Source organism: Theropithecus gelada, chromosome 7b, assembly GCF_003255815.1.
Source record: "Theropithecus gelada isolate Dixy chromosome 7b, Tgel_1.0, whole genome shotgun sequence".
Classification (NCBI taxonomy): Eukaryota; Metazoa; Chordata; class Mammalia; order Primates; family Cercopithecidae; genus Theropithecus; species Theropithecus gelada.
Genome location: NC_037675.1, coordinates 22831609 through 22854540, shown reverse-complemented (window position 1 = coordinate 22854540; position 22932 = coordinate 22831609). Strand labels below are relative to the sequence as shown.

The 22932-nt window shown below is 43.0% G+C and overlaps 1 protein-coding gene and 1 pseudogene across 1 annotated transcript; one reads left to right on the top strand and one right to left on the bottom strand.

The window, feature by feature from the left end:
- Positions 1-1308: 1308 nt before the first annotated feature.
- LOC112628365 (olfactory receptor 10G2-like) lies at positions 1309-10475 on the bottom strand. Its single transcript, XM_025391126.1, has 2 exons — positions 10375-10475; positions 1309-1816 (listed from the first exon to the last, which is right to left on the bottom strand). The coding sequence occupies exons 1-2, from the start codon at positions 10473-10475 to the stop codon at positions 1309-1311; spliced, it is 609 nt and encodes a 202-aa protein (XP_025246911.1).
- Positions 10476-10565: 90 nt separating this feature from the next.
- Positions 10566-11818, top strand: LOC112629291 (annotated as a pseudogene).
- Positions 11819-22932: the final 11114 nt, after the last annotated feature.

Sequence of the window (22932 nt, the reverse complement as noted above, 5' to 3'; positions counted from 1 at the left end):
TCGCGCTGTGTCACCCAGGCTGGAGTGCAGTGGCGCGATCTCGGCTCACTGCAAGCTCCGCCTCCCAGGTTCACGCCATTCTCCTGCCTCAGCCTCCGAGTAGCTGGGACTACAGGCGCCCGCCACCACGCCCGGCTAGTTTTTTGTATTTTTAGTAGAGACGGGGTTTCACCATGTTAGCCAGGATGGTCTCGATCTCCTGACCTCGTGATCCACCCACCTCGGCCTCCCAAAGTGCTGGGATTACAGGCTTGAGCCACCGCGCCCGGCCTGAGATAAATTCTTGACTGTAATACATGACAGACTGTGGCAAGGTCTATAGAAAAGAAGTGATGGCAATACCAGGGAAGAGGAGTTAAGTCCTGCCTGAGAAAAACAGATGAGGAAATATTTAATACGGATCTGAAGGAAGCATAAATTGTCACTTGGTCAATATGGAGAGGGAGGACTTACATTCTAGACAGAAGAGAGAGCTTGAGCAAAAGAGCACAGGCAAGTATAGGGCACGCTCACGGAACGGCAATACATCAGTGAGAGTGGGAGAGGCAAGCGGTGGAAATGGCTTAAGAGAACATGTATGTGAGGCCAAGATTGCACTGGACTTTGAATTCCAGATTAAGGAGCCTGGCCTTATTCATTCTATATTCACTGAAGAGTCCTACAGATTCTGTGTTTCAGAGGGTAATTTTGTTTGTGGTACAGATGAGGAAGAAAAGGACAAAAGACTAGTCAGGAATTAAGAGAGACAGTTTACATCGATTCAGTTTGAGCTGGTTTCACAGTTTTGAGGAGACAGAATTTGATGCATTAGCACATGACGAGGATGAGGGACAGGAAAAAAAACAGAATAGTCCAGAATTTTCGAGTTCAAGTGCTTGGAAATATTCATGCCATGCACAAGCAAAGAAATGGAATTTAGAGAGGTCTAGGATTAGGAGCAAAGACAATGAGAAAAGGGGTTATAGAGCCCCCTTTTTACTTTTGTCATATTTTCTGGCATGGTATACCTTCTAAGACACTGACACATTCTCATCTTATTCAATCTTCGGTAAGGCATTTTCTCATCTTACAAGATAGTCAGAGGTGATAGAAGTAATGTATCCATTTATTTCTAAAAGATTATGTAAAACAACTTGAACCAGTTTAATTAGGAGAAAAGATTTTGGGTCAAAAGAATTCAGAATTTTCTGCCAAAGAAAATGCAAGTAAATTCACTTTAAATCATTAGCAATTTATTGGGCATTTGTCACATGTAGCAGTAGCTGAAGAGAGTGGCAGTGATGATGATGCAGGTGTAGTTACTTATTTTCATTCAGTCCCCCGACCTGCTGTCATCCTCTTCAGAGCAGACTTCACTTCTTGATTCCTCAGTGTGTAGATGAGGGGGTTCAGGAATGGAGTGACAACAGTGTAAAACACAGCCACTGCCCCATCCAGGGGGCTCTTGGAGCCAGCCCTAAGGTAGATGAAAATACAGGGAACATAGTAGACTGTGACCACAGTTAGGTGGGAGCCACAGGTAGAGAAGGCCCGGTGCCTCCCATCAGCGGTGCGTATCTTCAGGATGGCATGGACTATGTTGGCATAGGAAAGTAGAATTAACATGAAGCAACTGGCGGCCACTACTCCGATGTCCACAAAGGTCACAAGCTCATTGACAGTTGTGTCAGCACAGGCCAGTCTCAATACTGCAGGGATGTCACAGATAAAGTAATCTACCTGATTGGGCCCACAATAGGGTAGGCGGAAGGTCAGGGTGGCCTGGATAGACCCATGAATGGAGCCAGCGACCCAAGCTCCAGCCACAAGGNGCTCACTGCAAGCTCCGCCTCCCAGGTTCACGCCATTCTCCTGCCTCAGCCTCCGAGTAGCTGGGACTACAGGCGCCCGCTACCACGCCCGGCTAGTTTTTTGTATTTTTAGTAGAGACGGGGTTTCACCATGTTAGCCAGGATGGTCTCGATCTCCTGACCTCGTGATCCACCCGCCTCGGCCTCCCAAAGTGCTGAGATTACAGGCTTGAGCCACCGCGCCCGGCCTGTTTTTTTTTTCTTTTGAGAGATAGGATTTTACTTTGTCACCCAGGTTGGAGTACAGTGGCACAATCATAGCCCACTGTAACTTCAAACTCCTAACTCCTGGACTCAAGGGTTCCTCCTGTGTCACATTCCGAAGTCAAGGGATCCTCCTGTGTCAGTTTCCCAAGTAGCTAGAATTACAGGTGCATTGCACCATGCCTGGCTAATACTTTTATTTTATTTTCTGTAGAGGCAGGGGTCTCATTACATTGCACAGGGTGGTCTCAAATTCCTGGCCTCCCAGCATCATCCCACCTCAGCCTCCCAAAGCACTGGGATTATAGGCATGAGCCACCATACCTAGCCTTGCCTTCTTCATCTCAATCACATTTATTTCTGCTTTTATGTATTTTCTTCCTATATTAATTTTAGGTTTTGGTTATTCTTGCTTTTCTAGTTCCTTGAGGTGCATCATTAGGTTGTTTACTTGAAATCTTTTTTTCTTTTATTTTTTGAGACAGGGTCTCACTCTGTCACCCATGCTAGAGTGCAGTGGCACAATTACAGCTCACTGCAGCCTTGATCTTGTGGGCTCAAGCCATCCTACCACCTCAGTCTCTTGGGTAGCTAAGACTACAAGTGCATGCCATTATGCCCAGACAATATTCTTTATTTTTTGTAGAGACGGGGTCTCGCTATGTTGCCCAGGCTGGTCTTGAACTCCTGACCTCAAGTGATCCTCCTCCCTTGGCCTACCAAAGTGCTAGGATTACAGGCATGAGTCACCGCCCCCAGAGTATTTGAAGACATTTTACCTTTTTCATACAGGCATTTATTGCTGTAAACTTCCCTTAGTACTCCTTGTCCTGTATCCCATAGATTTGGGGATGCTGTATTTCTATTTTCATTTGTTTCAAGAAATTTTTTAATTTCTTAATTTTTTCACTGACCCACTGGTCGTTCAGGAGCGTATTGTTTAATTTCCATGTGTTTGTGTATTTTTCAAGGTTTCTCTTATTATTGACTTCTTTTCTGACCAATGTGACACTTGATCAATGTGGTACTTGATCAATGTGATACTTGATCAATGTGATGCTCGATATAATTTCTACATTTTTGAATTTGTTAAGACTTGTTTTGTGACCTAAGGTAAGGTCTCTTCTGGAGAATGTTCCGTGTGCTAATGAAAACAAAAATGTGTATCCTGCAGCAGTTGGGTGACATGTTCTATAAATGTCAGTTAGACCTATTTGGTCCACTGTGTAGCTTAACTCTGACGTTTCTTTGTTGATTTTCTGACTGAATGATCTGTCCATTGTTGACAGCATGGTGTTGAAGTCCTCTGCTATTATTGTATTGCTGTCTATCTCTCGCTTCAGATTTATTAATGTTTGTTTATATACTTGGGAATTCTCACATTGGGTGCATAGATATTTATAATGGTTATATCCTCTTTCTGAATTGATCCCTTCATCATTATAGAGTGACTTTTTACAGTTATGGTGTCTCTTTTTACAGTTTTTGATTCATAGTGTATTTATATAGTATATCTTTTTATGTTTTTTTTTTTTTTTTTTTTGAGACGGAGTCTTGCTCTGTGGCCCAGGCTGGAGTGCAGTGGCCGGATCTCAGCTCACTGCAAGCTCCGCCTCCTGGGTTTACGCCATTCTCCTGCCTCAGCCTCCCGAGTAGCTGGGACTACAGGTGCCCGCCACCTCGCCCGGCTAGTTTTTTGTATTTTTTTTTAGTAGAGACGGGATTTCACCGTGTTAGCCAGGATGGTCTCGATCTCCTGACCTCGTGATCCGCCCGTCTCGGCCTCCCAAAGTGCTGGGATTACAGGCTTGAGCCACCGCGCCCGGCCAGTATATCTTTTTATAGTTTTTTAGTTGTAGTCTACTTTATCTGATGTAAATATAGCTACTCCTCCCCTTTTTTGTTTCTAGTTGCATGGAATATCTTTTTCCACCCCTTCACATTCACTCTATGTGTGTCTACAAGTTGGGTCTTATTTCTTTGTTTATTAAGCCACTTTATGACTTTTAATTGAAGAATTGAGTTTGTTTACATTTAGTACTATTGATATGTAAAAACTTACTACTGTCATTTTGTTCCTTGTTTTTTTGGTTGTTTTATAACTCCTCTCTTCTTTTCTTCCTTTCTTACTGTCCTCCGTTGATTTATTTTCTCTGGCAGTATGTTTTAAATCATTGCTTTTTATTCTTAGTGAATCTATTATATGTTTTTACATAGTGGTTACCGTGAGGCTTACAAAAAATATAGATATAACGAGTTATTTTAAAGAGATGACAACGTATCTTACATCCTGGATAGAATAGAAATAAAGAAAAATGAAGCTGGGCATGGTGCCTCACGCCTGTAATCCCAACACTTTGGGAGACCAAGGTGGGTGGATCACGAGGTCCAGAGTTCAAGACCAGCCTGAATAATATGGTGAAACCCCATCTCTACTAAAAATATAAAAATTAGCCAGGCATGGTGGCAGGAGCCTGCAATCCCAGCTACTTGGGAGGCTGAGGCAGGGAACTGCTTGAAACCGGGAGGCGGAGGTTGCAGTGAGCTAAGATCGCGCCACTGCACACCAACCTGGACGACAGAGCGAGACTCTGTCTCAAAAATAAAGAAAGAAAATAAAGAAAAATGAAAACAGAAACTCTGTACTTTAACTCCATCCCCCCATATTTTGATTTTATCTTGTCTCAATTTACATATTTTTGCTGAATGTGGTGGCTCACGCCTGCAATCCCAACACTGGGAGGCCAAGGTGGGTGGACCACTTGAGGTCAGGAGTTTGATACCAGCCTAGCCAACATATGGTAAAACCCCATCTCTACTAAAAATACAAAAATTAGTTGGGCGTGGCAGCGCATGTCTGTATTCCCAGCTACTCGGGAGTCTGAGGCAGGAGAATCACTTGAACCCAGGAGATGGAGAATGCTGTGAGCCAAGGTGGTGCCACTGCACTCCAGCCTGGTGACAGAGCAAGACTCCATCTCAAAAGAAAAAAAAAAAAAGTTTATATTGCCTACTTCTTAACAGGTTGCTGCAGTTATTATTGGTTTTTTTTTGTTTTGTTTGTTTGCTTTTTGAGATGGAGTCTGATTCTGTCGCCCAGGCTGGAGCGCACTGGTGCAATCACTTTGCCTCTCAGGTTCAAGCGATTCTCCTGCCTCAGCCTCCCAAGTAGCTGGGACTACAGGTGCACACCACCACGCCTGGCTAATTTTTGTATTTTTAGTAGAGATGGGGTTTTACCACGTTGGCCAGGCTGATCTCGAACTCTTGATCTCAGGCGATTTACCCACCTCTACCTCCCACAGTGCTGGGATTACAGGCATGAGCCACCGTGTATATTACACACTACAATTACAGTATTAGAGTATTCTAGATGTGACCATGTACTTTGTTTTACTAATGGGCTTGATACTTTCAAATGTTTTCTTTTTTTTTTTTTTTTTTTGAGACAGAGTTTTGCTTTTGTTGCCCATGCTGGAGTGCAATGTGCAATGGCACAATCTCAGCTTACCGTAACCTCCACCTCCTGGGGTCAAGTGATTCTCCTGCCTCAGCCTCCTGAGTAGCTAGGATTACAGGGATGTACCATCATGTCCAGCTAATTTTGTATTTAGTAGAGACAGGGCTTCTCCATGTTGATCAGGCTGGTTTCAAACTCCTGACCTCAGGCAATCTGCCCACCTTGGCCTCCCAAAGTGCTGGGATTACAGGCGTGAGCCACCACACCTGGCCTCTAATGTTTTCTTTTTGCACATTAGTGCTTCTTTTTTTCTTTCAAATTGAAGAATTTCCTTTGGCATTTCTTGTGGGCCTCATGGTGATGAATTCTCTCATCTTTTGTTGTCTGGGGAAAGCTTTATCTCACCTTCATATTTGAAGGACAGCTTTGCGGGATACAGTATTCTCAGATGGCAGCTTTTTTTTTTTTTTTTTTTTTTTTTTTTGAGACAGAGTCTCGCGCTGTGTCACCCAGGCTGGAGTGCAGTGGCGCGATCTCGGCTCACTGCAAGCTCCGCCTCTCAGGTTCACGCCATTCTCCTGCCTCAGCCTCCGAGTAGCTGGGACTACAGGTGCCCGCCACCACTTGGGCACGGTGGCTCAAGCCTGTAATCCCAGCACTTTGGGAGGCCGAGATGGGCAGATCACGAGGTCAGGAGATCAAGACCATCCTGGCTAACCTGGTGAAACCCCGTCTCTACTAAAAAATACAAAAAACTAGCCAGGCGAGGTGGCAGGCGTCTGTAGTCCCAGCTACTCGGGAGGCTGAGGCAGGAGAATGGCGTGAACCTGGGAGGCGGAGCTTGCAGTGAGCCGAGATCTGGCCACTGCGCTCCAGCCTGGGTGACAGAGCGAGACTCTGTCTCAAAAAAAAAAAAAAAGGAAGAAAATGTTGTCCTTTTCCCTCATGGCCTATATGGTTTCTGTGGAGAACTTTGTCACCAGATGAATTAGAGCTCTTTTATATGTTATTTGCGTCTTTTCTCTTGATGCTTTTAGGATCCTCTTTTTGTCCTTGACCTTTGAGAGTTTGATTATTATATGCCTTGGGGTAATCTTATTTAATTCAAATCTGTTTGGTTGTTGGAAATAAATTTTCAGTGTCACAAAAGAAATAACACTCCAACATAAATTTTCTCAGCAAGGCAATTTTACTTCTATAGAAGGGGGCATCTCATGGATGGAGCAATGGTGAGAGCACACTTTAATAAGGGAGGGGAAGGGGTTCTTATCCCTGACGCAGGTAGCCACTACTGCTGTGTCATTTCCCTATTGGATAGGGTTGGACCACACAGTCTAAGCTAATTCTGATTGACTGTTTTAAAGAGCAGGGGTGCAAGCCAGGGTGGCAGGGTGAGTAGTTTGGCGGGAAGGAGGGTTAGGAACAGGTGACTAAAGGTGACTCAGATCAAGCAGGTGATCAGGGGTGACTCAGGTCAGAGCAGGTGACCAGGGGTTACTCAGGACAGAGCAGGTGACCAGGGGAATAGATGTGAACCACTGATTAGAACTGGTGGAAAAGGTTGTTTACTGAAACTAGAGGCAAGGAGACAAGGAGAATGTGGAAGTTAAACTTTAAAATGGAGAATGAAGAACTGAACATACTGACATACTGATTCTTTGAAGAGAAATTTAGAACTCACTATATGTAACATGGTGTTCTCTGACCTTGCCATACCTGGATATTTATCTCATTCTCAAGTTTTGGAATGTTTTCTGTTATTAGTTCTTTGAACAAGCTTTCTACCCTTTGCCCTTGCTCAACTCCCTCTTGAACAACAATAATTCTAAGATTTGGTCTTTTGAACTAACTTTCTATATATTGTGCGTGATCTTTATTCCTTTTCATTTTGCTCCTTTTTCTCCTCTATGTTTTTGCAAATAACCTTTCTTAAAGGTCACTGATTCTTTCCTCTGATTGATCCATTCTGCTGCTGAGAGTCCTCTAATGAATTTTCCACTTTAAAAAAAACTCTCAGTTTTAATATTTGTGTTTTTTTTAATTATTATTTTAATCTCTTTGTTAAATTTCTCTGGTAAGTTTCTGAGGTCCTTTTCTGTATTGGACCTCACTGAGTTTCTTTAAAGCTGTTATTTTGAATTCTTAGCCAGAGAGTTCACATATTGCCATCTTATTAGGGTTAGTCACTGGTTCCTTGTTTTGTGAGTTTAAGGAGTCATGTTCCCTGATTACTGTAGTTTCTTGTGGATGTACGTCTACGTTTTTGCATTGAAGGATTAGTTATTTGTTCTAGTCTTCTCTGTCTGGCTTGTTTTGGTTTCATTGGATATGTTTGTTTAGAGATTGTTTATAATTTACCTGTTGATTTTCTTGCTTTTTTTTTCCCACTAGGCCACTGTGTCCTTTTCAGTACTAAATCACATCTTAAGTCCAGGTTTGCCTCAGTTCTAGTGAACAATCAGAATGCCGTTTATTCTGAATTGAAAAAGTCTTAAAGGAGATATCTCAGTAATGTGGGAAGGCTGGTTAAGGGCACATACCCAGTGGGTGTGGAACAAACCTCAGCACAGTGCTGCTGAACAGCCACTCTGATTTGGCCCAGTTACGGAGCACAGTTTCCAGGGATGGGGATGGTAGTCCCACCTCCTGTCTTTGTCTCTGGCTGTCCTAAGGAATATTTATCCTTTCAGGCACTCCTGATGTTTCTTATGGACCAGGTCTCCCGCCAGGGAACCCAAGATGGTGGGGAAGCAGGTTGTCCACCTCAATCTCACCTTTTTCATTGTAAATATTTTGAGCCAAGGGAAAATTTTTGTGTACTTGGTGCCGGGCAGATTATGGGGAGGGGCATTGCAGATATGTAAGTCCAATTCTTTTTTTTTTTTTTTTTTTTTTTTTTTTTTTTTTTTTTTGAGACGGAGTCTCGCTCTGTCGCCCAGGCTGGAGTGCAGTGGCCGGATCTCAGCTCACTGCAAGCTCCGCCTCCCGGGTTCACGCCATTCTCCTGCCTCAGCCTCCCGAGTAGCTGGGACTACAGGCGCCCGCCACATCGCCCGGCTAGTTTTTTGTATTTTTTTTTGTAGAGACGGGGTTTCACCGTGTTAGCCAGGATGGTCTCGATCTCCTGACCTCGTGATCCGCCCGTCTCGGCCTCCCAAAGTGCTGGGATTACAGGCTTGAGCCACCGCGCCCGGCCGTAAGTCCAATTCTTTTACCATCAGCTCAAAATTTTTCATTTCTCTGTGACCCTAGGAACAGTTTCATCTCATGTTTGAGTTTTGGTTTTTTATAGGAAGGAATGAAGGCAGCTTGTTTCTTTCTTTTTTTCTTCTTCTTTTTTTTTTTTTTTTTTTTTTCTTTGTTTGAGACTCAGTCTTGCCCTGTCACCTAGGCCGGAGTGCAATGGCGTGATCTTGGCTCACTGGCTCACTGCAACCTCTACCTTCCAGGTTCACACGATTCTCTTGCCTCAGCCTCCTGAGTAGCTGGGATTACAGGCACCCACCACCACACCCAGCAAATTTTTGTATTTTAGTAGAGATGGGGTTTTACCATGTTGGCCAGGCTGGTCTCGAACTCCTGACCTTGTGATCCACCAGCCTCGGCCTCCCAAAGTGCTGGGATTACAGGTGTAAGCCACCATGCCCAGCCCCAGTTTGCTTCTATGTCACCATTTAGGAACCAGAAGTCTCAACTCATAGACCTACAATAATTTATTAAGGTTGGAGCAGCTACTTTTGTTTAAATTGCCAATTGTGACATAAATAAAATAACGTTAGACAGAAACCAGAGTTAAGGGACATGTGTTTTGTATAGCACCTGAGCTGGAAAACCTTATTATTCTTGTCAGTGGAAATGAGATGCTGTTAAGGCTGTGAGATCTTGGGTTCATATGTAAGTTTAATCCATAAGACCTAACTACTCTCTTAGGCGTATATGTATCATTACAAATTTCACCAATAAACATATTTTTGTAGAATACAGCATGACTTTTGTGGAACAGAGTTGCCAGCAGGGACTCAGCTAGCTTCAACATGAAAGTAGACCAAGGTGTGAACAACTTTTAAAAAGATATATAAACCGGCCGGGCGCGGTGGCTCAAGCCTGTAATCCCAGCACTTTGGGAGGCCGAGACGGGTGGATCACGAGGTCAGGAGATCGAGACCATCCTGGCTAACACGGTGAAACCCCGTCTCTACTAAAAAATACAAAAAACTAGCCGGGCGAGGTGGCAGGCGCCTGTAGTCCCAGCTACTCAGGAGGCTGAGGCAGGAGAATGGCGTAAACCCGGGAGGCGGAGCTTGCAGTAAGCTGAGATCCGGCCACTGCACTCCAGCCGGGGCGACAGAGCAAGACTCCGTCTCAAAAAAAAAAAAAAAAAAAAGATATCTAAACCTGCACCTATTCATATCCCACTTCATAAAATACCTCCTCACACACATTCTGGTTGCCACATACAACCTGGTCCCATAAAATTTACAATTTCCTTTCTGAAACCTACTTCAAGTGAAACCTCCTCCCTTCCCCAGTTCTTTTCTTTTCCTTCCCTTCTTCCTTTCATCCATACTAAAAAGACTTCCATCTTACTGGCCGATCTCAAGTAGCATTTCTAAGGAACTGATTAAACTGAGTCACACTAGGTAAAAATGACTGATGCACACTCTAACCATTTCAAAAGTATTTAGGGCGCCTGGGCATCTTGGCTATCTGGGGAAAAGCAGCATGAGGGGTCCAAGTTGTAGGGTGGGAGCAGGAGTGAGGAGGAGGGAAGGGAGAGGATGAGGAGGCCACAGCGGGACAGGGGAGGTATGGCCTGCTTGCCTGGGTTGTGGATAGTGCTAGGTGGTGGATAGTGCTGACCGAGCCTGCTGCTTTCTTGCTATTGCTTTGCCTTCCCAGATCCCCATCCCACCCACTCCCACAGAGAAGGCAGCTCCGTTGTGGATGGTCGGATGCCCCATCTCCCACTGCCAATTTCCGGCCCCTACCAGCATGGAGCAAGTGGCAGTGGCCGCAGAAGCAGCAGCAGAGTAACAGGAGGAAAGGTGGCCTGACAGCTGATAGCCTATGTAGCAGACTGTGGCACCGGGTATACAAAACCAGGATATGTCCAAAGTAAAGAATCTCCGTTTACCATCCCTTCCTGTACTGCCATCAATAACTCAGCAAAAGTGGGTGGTCAAGTTCAAAAGGAGGATGATGAAACATGCTGATGACCTAGACATCTTTACTGGTGATGAAGCATTGGAAAACCTACATATAGAACAAAAAGCCCATCCATCATGGTCTAGTTGAAGATTGGAACTCGATGGAAAGCTTGATAGAGCAAGTGATCTTTAAATATTTAAGGGCAGGACCTGAAGACTATTGTTTCTTTTGACTGGACCTCCACTGAATACTCCAGAAAGCAGGGAATATACTCCTGAAATAGTGTTTGAGTCCTTCAATGTTCAGGTTTGTACATTGCTGTGCAGGTTGTTCTTGCGTAGCTACATCCTGGACCACAAGACAAATAGGAGAATAGATGTAGACAAGTAGAAACGGTGTCACTCATGGCATTTCTGCACCTGAAGGGTATGTGATTGGCAGCTGTATTAAACACATTCCAATTGCAGGATGAGCTATAACATATTTTATTCAGCAACTACTGAGAGACCAAGAAGTAGGAATCCCTCCAGAGCAATCCCTGGAAACTGCTAAGGCAGTAAAGGAGCACTATAGTTATGTTAGCTCAGATTTTAAAAATAATTTTAAAAAAATTAAAAAGGTGCAGATGGGTCACAGTGGATTTAAACAGTATATAAGAATCAATGCCACATCAAATAAATAATTTTCCATTGATATTGGATATGAGAGGTTATTGGGACCTGAAATCTTTTCTCATCCAGAGTTTGTCCAGACTTTATACATCCCATTTCAGATGTTGCAGATGAAGTAATTCAGGATTGTCCTATTGATGTCAGACATCCTCTCAACAAGAATATTCTTGTCTAGGGATATTCAGCTAGTCTAGGGAGGTTCAACTCTGTTCAGGGACTTTGGACATCACTTACAATGAGATATGAAAAGAACTGTAGATGTCAGGCTGACCTTAAGTGAGGAATTAAGTAGCAGTAGATTGAAGCCAGAAGCTATTGATGTACAAGTCATTACACACCACAGAGAGCAATACGCAACTTGGTTTGGAGGCTCAATGCTGGCTTCTGTGCTTGAGTTCTATCAAGTATGCTACCCCGAAAAGGATTATGAAGAAATCGGACCTAGCATTTGTCATCACAATCTAGGGTTTGCAGTCATGTCATAAAATTGAGTTTATACTTATTGGGGTTAGGGAGGTGGGGCAGAGATAATCTTTCTGATTACCCGTTTTGTCTGGATGGCAGATTTTGAAGTTTTATATCTGACTTGAAATAGTAATTCCAAATGTGATTATGCAGGAATATTTTAATAAGTGTATCAACATGCAACCTAGAACACAGTAAAAATGATTGCTTTTCTTCAGATTGAATATTTGAATCTTACATGTGACAAAAATAAAGTGGGTTTACTTCCTTCTGTACTCTGATATTTTGTATATTCATGAATTATCCAAGATTTTATGCAGTTTGTCAATGTGTAAATAGTTCTACTTTTTGTTTTTTGGTTTTTTGGTTTTTTTTTTTTTTTTTTTTTTTTGGAGACAGTTTCACTCTGTTGCCCAGGCTGGGGTGCAGTGGCACGATCTCGGCTCACTGCAACCTCTGCCACCCAGGTTCAAACGATTCTCCTGCCTCAGCCTCCTGAGTAGCTGGGATTACAGGTGCCTGCCACCGTGCCAGGCTAATTTTTTATTATTATTATTATTTTATTTTCGTATTTCTAGTAGAGACGGGGTTTCACCATCTTCAACAGGCTGGTCTTGAACTCCTGACCTCGTGATCCACCTGCCTCAGCCTCCCAAAGTGCTGGGATTACAGGCGTGTGCCACCACGCCCGGCCCGATAGTTCTATGACTTATAACTGTACAAGAGCTTGTTTATATTTTATACTTCATATGTTTTATCCTTTGAGGGGAAAAAGTCAAAGAAAAATAGTACTTATTATTTGAGAGAAAAAAAATGACCAAGTAAAGGATAAATTCAAAAAATAGCCTCATGAGACTTGGCACAGTCATGGGATTCCAGTTATTATGATGTGCTTCAATCCTCCTCCACCCCTCCCCCTTAAAAGTTTTTCTTTGCAAGTGCTTTTGGAATTAAGAAATTAATGTCTTGTGTTAACTGGTATCTTCTACTGCTTTCTGATTACTCGCATTCTGTTTCTTGCCTTAAAAGACAAGACAGACTGGGCGCGGTGGCTCACATCTATAATCCCAGCACTTTGGCAGGCCAAGGCGTGCGGACTACCTGAGGTCAGGAGTTCAAGACCGGCCTGGCCAACATACTGAAACTGTTTTTTTTTTTTGTTTTTTTTTTTTGAGACGGAGTCTTGCTCTGTGGCCCACGCTGGAGTGCAGTGGCTGGATCTCAGCTCACTGCAAGCTCCGCCTCCCGGGTTCACGCCATTCTCCTGCCTCAGCCTCCCGAGTAGCTGGGGCTACAGGCACCCGCCACCTCGCCCAGCTAGTTTTTTGTATTTTTTTAGTAAAGACGGGGTTTCACCATGTTAGCCAGGATGGTCTCGATGTCCTGACCTCGTGATCTGCCCGTCTCGGCCTCCCAAAGTGCTGGGATTACAGGCTTGAGCCACCGTGCCCGGCCACCTGAAACTCTGTTTCTACTTGAAATACAAAATTAGCTGGGCATGGTGGTGCGCACCTGTAATCCCAGCTACTTGAGAGGCTGAGTCAGGAGAATCACTTGAAACTGGGAGGCGGTGATTGCATTGAACTGAGATCACGCCACTGCACTCCAGCCTGGGCAACAGGTGAGACTCTGTCTCAAAAATAAATAAACAAATAAAAATAAAAGACAAGGCAAGACTGTGGGACCGGGGAAAAAAAAGATATTTGACTGTCATGTTGCTAATGGGTGGTAGAGAAAGGCTTTACTGGAGGGACCCAGTGTTTTATCTGGTAAACGCACATGCCTTTACACAAAGTGTACTCTGATTAAATCCTGGTATGTCCTTTAGTGAGACATCATGATACAGTGGAGTAGAAAGAGCATAGGTATTTAAAAAATACACTAGATTTGAATCCTGACTTTTCCATCTACTGGAAATATGGCCTTGAGCCAAATTCTAATTAAACTCTCTGAACTTAGTTGCCTCTTCTGTAAAATAAGGATATTCATATCTACCTCAATAAGAATTGAATAAATTAACAGTTGTAAAGCTCTTAAACATGGGAGGTACCCAATAAATCATAATAAACATCATCATCCATATTATCAGTAGTAGTATAAATAAAGAATCTTTAAAAAGATGTGTCAGAAATTTGAGAACAAGGATCATAAGCTGAGATTGCCAAGTATGGATGACTGTGGGATGAGAAAAATTATTTGATGAAAATGGCCACAATCCCCTACAAGAGGCAGAGTGGGCCATTCTACGGCAGGTGACCAACCAAACCAAAGAGATACATAAAAAACAAAAACCGGCCAGGCACGATGGCTCACGCCTGTAATCCCAGCACTTTGGGAGGCTGAGGTGGGCGGATCACAAGGTCAGGAGATGGAGACCATCCTGGCTAACACGGTGAAACCCCGTCTCTACTAAAACTACAAAAAATTATCCAGGCGTGGTGGCAGGCGCCTGTAGTTCCAGCTACTCGGGAGGCTGAGGCAGGAGAATGGCGCAAACCCAGGAGGCAGAGCTTGCAGTGAGTCGAGATCGCGCCACTGCACTCCAGCCTGGGCGACAGAGCGAGACTCCATCTCAAAAAAAAAAAGAAAGAAAGAAAAAGAAAAAGAAAAAGAAAAACTTACATTTCTTAAGTAGTTGAAAAAAGCAAAATGAAAATAATATTTCATGATACATGAAAATTATGACATTCAAATTATAGTGTCTATAAGTATATAAATCAGTAAATAAATAAAACCATGACAGGGCTGGGCTAGGTGGCTTATGCCTGTAATCCCATCACTTTATGAGGCTGAGATGGGCAGATCACCTGGGGTCAGGAGTTCGAGACCAGCCTGGCCAACATGGTGAAGCCCTGTTGCTACTAAAAGTACAAAAATTAGCTGGGCATGGTGGTGAGTGCCTGTGATCCCAGCTACTCGGGAGGCTGAGGCAGGAGAATCACTTGAAAGTGGGAGGCAGAGGTTGCAGTGAGCCGAGATCCTGCTGCTGCACTCCAGCCTGGGCAACAGAGTGAGACTCTATCTCAAAAAAAAATTTTTTTAAATACGCATTTCTACGTGTATTTTATGGCTGCTTTCGCATACAATGGCAGAGTTGAGTAGCTGCAACAGACACTGTATGGTCTTCAAGGCCAAAAACATTTGTTATCTGCCCCTTTAGAGAGAAAGTGTGCTTACCTCTGCCCTAGACACTTTAACACAATTGTGACTTGGAAGCTATAGGGACCTCCACAAAAGTTTGGTGATAAAAATAATAAAACTGAACCACATTCAAGGTGTTCTCTTACAACATAGACCATCTCTGGACATTTGAAGAAAGTTTGGGAAAAGGGTTCAGACAACACCAAATATAAGTCTAGAAGAAAATAAGTTAGATCAAACTCAAAGTATTCAAAGAAACAGAACCAAGAAATACTAAGAAAAATAACAGGCCAGGTGCAGTGGCTTGCACCTGTAGTCCCAGCATTTTGGGAGGTAGAGGGAGGAGGATCATTTGAGCCCAGGAGTTCAAGACCAGCCTGAACAATCTAGTGAGACCTTGTCTCTACAAAAAATTTAAAAATTAGTCAGGTGTGGTGGTATATGCCTGTAGTCCCACCCCAGCCACTTGGGAGGCTGAGGTGGAAGAATCGCTTGAGCGTAGGAGGATGAGGCTGCAGTGAAGTGAACCGTGATTACGTCACTGCACTCCAGCCTGAGCGACACAGCAAGACCCTGTCTCAAAAAATAAATGAATAGGCCGGGCACAGTGGCTCAAGACTGTAATCCCAGCACTTTGGGAGGTGGAGGCAGGCAGATCACGAGATCAGCAGTTCGAGACCAGCCTGGCTAACATGGTGAAACCCCGTCTCTACTAAAAATACAAAAATTAACCAGGCATGGTGGCGGATGCCTGTAATCCCAGCTACTCCAGAGCCTAAGGCAGGAGAATCGCTTGAACCTGGCAGGCAGAGGTTGCAGTGAGCCGAGACCGCACCATTGCACTCCAGCCTGGGTGACAGAGTGAGACTCTGTCTCAAAAAATAAATAAATACATGTATACATACATACATACATACATACATTGTAAATTAAAAAAGAAAAATCACTGTTCATGGAGCTTGACTTAAAACATTACAGATAATAGGCCAGGCGTAGTGGCTCACGCCTGTAAACTCAGCACTTTCAGAAGCCAAGGCGGGAGGATCACGAGGTCAAGAGATTGAGACCATCCTGGCTAACACGGTGAAACCCCGTCTCTACTAAAAATATAAAAAATTAGCCAGGTGTGGTGGCGCGTGCCTGTAGTCCCAGCTACTCAGGAGGCTGAGGCAGGAGAATCACTTGAACCCAGGAGGCGGAGGTTGCAGTGAGCCGAGATCATGCCACTGCACTCCAGCCTGGGTAACAAAGCAAGACTCGGTCTCAAAAAAAAAAAAAAATTACAGATGATAGTTGGATCGGATGACCTCTAATGTCCCTCCAACCCTGAAATTCTATGTTTCTTCTAGTCTATGAAGATCTATGTTAGCACCTTAGTCATTCAAAATATGAATTTCATAAAATGTGAATGCACCAATAAGAAAACATCTCTTGCCAAGTAACAACCATGTTAGCTTTTTCTTCCCTTCTTTTCCAAATTTATTTTGGAACAGAAAGAAAACCACAGATCTGAAGATTTCAACCAGACCTGTTAAGCCCCACAGACTTTGTTCCACCTGCTGTTACAAAATTGGAAAAAGCTAGAAACCGCAGGGAGTCTCCTAGGAAACAAACTTGGATATTGGTCTTGCCTATCACAGGAGTGCTATTACAATATTCCCCAAGCTAAAGGTCTCACACATAAAAACTGACTCTGAGAGAAATAAAAGAAGTAGAAGAACACAGGAGAGACCAACCTTAGCAATTACCTTCAGTAAGAGCCATAGCTCTTCCCCCAGTTCATAATGAAGCTGGAAGCAAACATATACGAATAAACAGGCAAAGAATAAATTAAGTTTCCATAGTTTGACCCTTTACTTTGATCCAGCCAAAAGTAATCAGTTGAGTCTTTTGCCACAAGCTCTTCACAATCATTGCTGCTGACTCTATGTGATATTCAAGTTTCTCTAGGAATAGATTTGTATCCTTTCTCTCTGATTGCAAGAAGAATTTTTGATGGATGCTGACACCTCCAGGTGAGAGTACTCTCCTCTTCTCAAGATAGCACCTGCCACTGTTCTAATCCCATTTTTCAGAGATAAATGTTAAGTCCAAACATTGTGTAAGGGGTTTCTCTACTCTGAGTCACTTCATCTCTCTATATCCTTACTTGTTTAGTTATTCAGTACAGTTCTTTTTCTGCTGTCACAAAAATTTTCTTTACTGTTCTGCTTATATGACTATGTAACTACCATTTAGCCTTTTTATAAATATTGGCTAATAGGCTGGGCGCGGTGGCTCACAACTGTAATCCCAGCACTTTGGGAGGCCGAGATGGGCGGATTGCCTGAAGTCAGGAGTTCAAGACCAGCCTAGCCAACATGGTGAAACCCCATCTCTACTAAAAATACAAAAATTAGCTGGGGGTGGTGGTGTATGCCTGTAATCTCAGCTACTTGGGAGGCTGAGGCAGGAGAATCACTTGAACCTGAGAGACAGAGATTGCAGTGAGCCAAGATGGCACCACTGCATTCCAGCCTGGGCAACAGAGCAAGACTCCATCTCAAAAAAAAAAAAAAAAATAGTGGCTAATAGTAGGATAACACTATTTCCCTCAGGCCTTTAATTGGCTGCATTTTCCTCCAAAGTTATTCTCCATTAAAGGACCATTCACTGCCTGGTTTTAATACCAACCAGACTAGGAAGAGCATCTTGGAGTTCTGTGGTGGTGCCACCTTTGCTCTGTTCTTTTGGTCCTCGCCAGGTCCCTCTACCACCTATAAGACAAGTTCTCTGCCCAAAATTTGAAAAATGGACATGAGTAAAGCTATAATCTGGTTTCTTTGTTGGCAAATATTTTCAACAGATAATTCTAACTCATTGCTAGTAAGGGTTTTACATTTTAATAAAAGTTCTCTCTCATGTCTCACAATTTAATAATGCAAACTTTTCTTATGGTATATATGTATATATTTGTTCCAATGTTATTCATCTTTAGATTGTTTTCCATTTTTTATGTCTTATTGTGAAATTCATTTTTAAAAATCAATTGTTTTAGCTTTCTAAATATTTGAAACGCTTTTTATAAATAAAAAAGTGTGCTTTGAGTCCATTTTCAGAAAACAATAAAAATTTTTAAAGTTTTCTTCATGGCCATTTGAAAGATGGGTTAGGGATATAGTTTGGGACCAGAATTAAGTAAAATTCATTTGCTGAAATGGTGTTAAGCCTGTGCCCTTTGCCTCACTGGAAAAGGTGTCTAATCTCCTTGGTTGATCAAAATTATACACATATTTAGTTTGTCATCCCCTAATATTTCATATATATATATATATATACATATATATATATATTTTTTTTTTTAGACAGAGTCTCGCTCTGTTGCCCAAGCTGGAGTGCAGTGGCCAGATCTCAGCTCACTGCAACCTCCACCTCCCAGGTTTACGCCATTCTCCTGCCTCAGCCTCCCGAGTAGCTGGGACTACAGGCGCCCGCCACCTCGCCCGGCTAGTTTTCTGTATTTTTTAGTAGAGACGGGGTTTCACCGTGTTAGCCAGGATGGTCTCGATCTCCTGACCTCGTGATCCACCCACCTCGGCCTCCCAAAGTGCTGGGATTACAGGCTTGAGCCACGGCGCCCGGCCATCTCATATATTTTTCAAACATTCTTGTACTAGATGGTCTTTATTATTTATTTTATTGTATTTTATTGTATTTTATTTCATTTTATTTCATTTTATTTTATTTTATTTTATTTTTGAGATGGAGTTTTGCTCTTGTTGCCCAGGTTGGAGGGCAATGGCGTGATCTCAGCTCACTGCAACCTCTGCCTTCTAGGTTCAAGCTATTCTCCTGCCTCAGCCTCCCGAGTAGCTGGGATTACAGGCGCATGACACTATGCCCACCTAATTTTTGTATTTTTAGTAGAGATGAGGTTTCACCTTGTTGGTCACACTGGTCTCAAACTCCTGACCTCAGGTGATCCACCAGCCTTGGCCTCCCAAAGTGCTAGGATTACAGGCGTGAGCCACCATGGCCAGCATTTAGATGGTCTTTAATATTTGATATCAGATGAGAATTCAAAAATACATTTCATCAATATCTCCAAAGACTAAGTATCTGTGAAACAAAAACACGACTAAACCTTCAGGCTTTTTTTTCTTTTTTTTTTTTTGAGTCGGAGTTTTGCTCTTTTTGCCCAGTCTGGAGTGCAATGGTGAGATCTCAGCTCACCACAGTCTCGGCCTCCCATGTTCAAGCAATTCTCCTACCTCAGCCTCCCGAGTAGCTGGGATTACAGGCATTTGCCGCCATGCCCAGCTAATTTTGTATTTTTAGTAGAGATGGGGTTTCTTCATGTTGGTCAGGCTGGTCTTGAATTCCCGACCTCAGGTGATCCGGCCGTCTTGGCCTCCGAAAATGCTGGGATTACAGGTGTGAGGCACCGCGCCCGGCCTCCCTCAGGCTTTTTTAAGAAATATTCAGTCTGATAGATTGTCAGACAATGAAAGAAGTCGGGCAACTTCATGAATTCATGTTAACAAAATTTCACTCTAGTTTGATTTTAGAACTTGTTCTTAACTCCACTACACTCAATTTTGAAATAGGGTAGTAACACCAGTTTAGAATCCTTGACAGAATGAATGATAAAACTCTTAAAATTGTTATTCAGTTCACGTGATTGACTACATTATTTTGATTTGGTTCCTTGTGGGAAGGAATTTTCAGTGAAATGTAGAAAGAGTGCTGGACCAGAAACAATACGATCTGGTTGGAGTCCTCGCTCCAGCATTATACAGCTGTGAGACTCCTCTGTCATTTAACCTCTAAGGATTATAAGAACACTACACAGGTGCAAAATACCGTCATTATTCTATGACTTTTTATCACTCTGGTCCCCTGAGGTTTCATAGGTGCCATGTTTCCTTCTCCTTGTGCCATGTCTCTCTCTCTCCCTCCATGTCTCTTTCTCTCCCTCCGTATCTCTCTCTCTCTCTCTTTGATTTTTGAAAGCATTTAAGTAAAGCGTCTCAGAGCCGCATGTGGGATATTAATGAACCAGAGAGTATACAGAAGGGTGGTTACCTAGCAAATACTAAGCTTTACGCTTGGAGGTTTATGATAATGGCAGTGACACAGGGGAAAAGGTCATAACAGATCAGAGGTAAAGGGAAGTTTTTCTATTAATATTTATAACTTAATGAGGAGGAAAAAGTTAGAGAAACGAAAAGAAGAAAACAAAAAGAGGAAACTGGGATGAAATCACACCCAATAAAGATACTTGGTATTACAAATAAAACTGCATTCCTTCCTCTCATTCCTCCCACTAAGATGGTTCTAAAATCTAAGGATAAAGTTAGAAAATACTATTCTCTCTGGTTGAGTAAAACAAGAATCATCATACTATGGGTGGACTGTCATTCCCTATCAATGGAAAATTTTGCAAAAGAAATAACACTTTTTAGAGAGTCAATCATAGAATATTCTCCAAAACAAATAAGAAAACAGTATGAAAAATAAATCAGGGAAGAATAATTAGGGAACTCTAAAAAGTTAGGAAAATGTTGAAAAAGAGCCAATGGAAATAACAAAGGCAATCTAAAAAGATAGAAATTCAGGAAGAAAATAATTAGAATAAAACTTTGTTGATGTATCTTCATGACTGCTCAAGGGAAAAAGATAACTGTATCTGAAGGGAAAATTGAAGTATTCCCTTAGATAAAGATGCTGTGTGATTTACCAGGTGTAATTCATTGTGACTTAAATTAAGTGTGCTTCATGAAATTCCCCTTGCTGTGATGCAAAACTCAGAAATACACATTTGATTCCTAATTTGATTTCCAGGGACCTTGATAGTATTAATAAGTGAGTGCCCTAGGTAGTAGACACATCGTTTCTGTCGTGGGAGCAAGATCTCCCACTGTAAAGTAACCAATTATTTGTTTGGTTTTTAAGTCATTCTCTCAGGTACTTGAACAGTGTGAACTGATTTCCCACAGCCTGATTTCCCCCAGAGAAACCTAACCAAATCAGGCTTCTAAATCTGAACACTTTAACATCAGACCTCAGTGACCTCAGAAAACTACAGCATCCCATGACACGACACACAGACCAGAGCAGCCACCTGAGCTCCTTCAGCCCAGGGCTGCCATTGTGCACTGCCATTAATTTCCCAAGGAACCTGTATGGGAACTTGAGCTTCTATACTTTCCGAAGTCAAGGAATGCAGGGAGAAGGCCAGCATCTGTAGCTCTGGCATCTGGAAGAGGATTGTGGTCAGCTTTTTGAAGTTCAACCATCACTGTGTTCCTGTGACTATAATGTTTAAAACTGAAGAATTTATAAACTGCATGGGGTGAATTTATAAATGGCATGGGGTGGCAGGATTTACTGCTTCTTTTTTTAAGTTTCATAACAGCGATGGTTAAATGATGAGAGTTAAGCTCTGAAAGAGCTTGGGTACAGCAGTTTTAAAGCTAAGTATTTAACGTAAAGACTATTGAGCCGAGCACGGTGGCTCACGCTTGTAATCCCAGCACTTTGGGAGACTGAGGCGGGCAGATCACAAGGTCAAGAGTTCGAGACCAGCTTGCCCAACATGGTGAAACCCCATCTCTACTAAAAATACAAAAATTAGCCGGGCATGGCGGCGCATGCCTGTAATTCCAGCTACTTGGGAGGACAAGCCAGGAGAATTGCTTGAACTCGGGAGGCAGAGGTTGCAGTGAGCCGAGATCGCACCACTGCACTCCAGCCTGGGTGACAGAGCAAGACTCCCTCTCAAAAACAGAGGCTTGAACATAACTATGCCTTGCTTTTCACTATTTGCCAAAATTGGGTTCACAGTCTCATTCCGCATCCTCATAGCCCCAGTGAAGAAATTGAAACCCAGAGGAGTTGGCTTTTTTGTATGTTGTTTGTGTTTTTGTTTTGAGACAGGGTCTCTCACTCTGTCACCCAGGCTGGAGTGCAGTGGTGCAATCTGGGTTCACCTTGACCTTCTGGGCTCAAGCAATCCTCCCACCTTAGTCTCCCAAGTATCTGGGAACACAGGTATGTGCCACTACACCCAGTAAATGTTTTTTTATTATTTTTTATAGAAACAGGGTCTTGCTATATTGCCCAGACTTGTCGCAAACTCCTGGGCTTAAGCAATCCTTCCGCCTCAGCCTTCCAAAGTGCTGGGATTACAGGCATGAGCCACCACACCCAGTCCCAGAGGAGCTTTGAGACTCAAAACCAAGAAGTGAGCTAATGACCAGATCCATTATGACAAGCTGACTATTGAGATCCATTATAATGTTTACATTTGTTGTTCTCAGCCAGCAGCAGAACCATCTGTCTATGATAACTTACTTCTTCACAAGGGTTGCCAGTTCCCTGCTTTCCACAGTCCCCTGACCCAAGGCAGAATGCTGCCCTGTGCGGCAGTGAAGGTAGAGGGAATCATTAATCAGACAGCTCCTGACATTGACCTGTTAATCTTACTCTCTTCCTTCTGAGTGTATGGAAATCAGTCCAGAGAAAAAAAATCAATCGATTTCAATTTTTTGGACATCCTACCTCAAGCCATGAGTATTTTTCAGTAAAAATTTCCATCAAGTCTGTTTTATTTAAACTTTTATTTTTAATTAATAAATAATAGTTATACCTATTTATGGGACACAATGTGATGTTTTCGTGGATGCATATACACTGTAGAATGATTATATCAGACCGGGGGCGGTGGCTCATGCCTATAATCCTAGCACTTCGGGAGGCCGATCACCTGAGGTTGGGAGTTCGAGACCAGCCTGACCAATAAGGAGAAACCCCATCTCTACTAAAAATGCAAAATTAGCTGGGCGTGGCAGCACATGCCTGTAATCCCAGCTACTAGGGAGGCTGAGGCAGGAGAATCGCTTGAACCCGGGAAGCGGAGGTTGCAGTGAGCCGAGATCATGCCATTGCACTCCAGCCTGGGCAACAAGAGCGAAACTCCGTCTCAAAAAAAAAAAAAAAAAAAAAAAAAAAA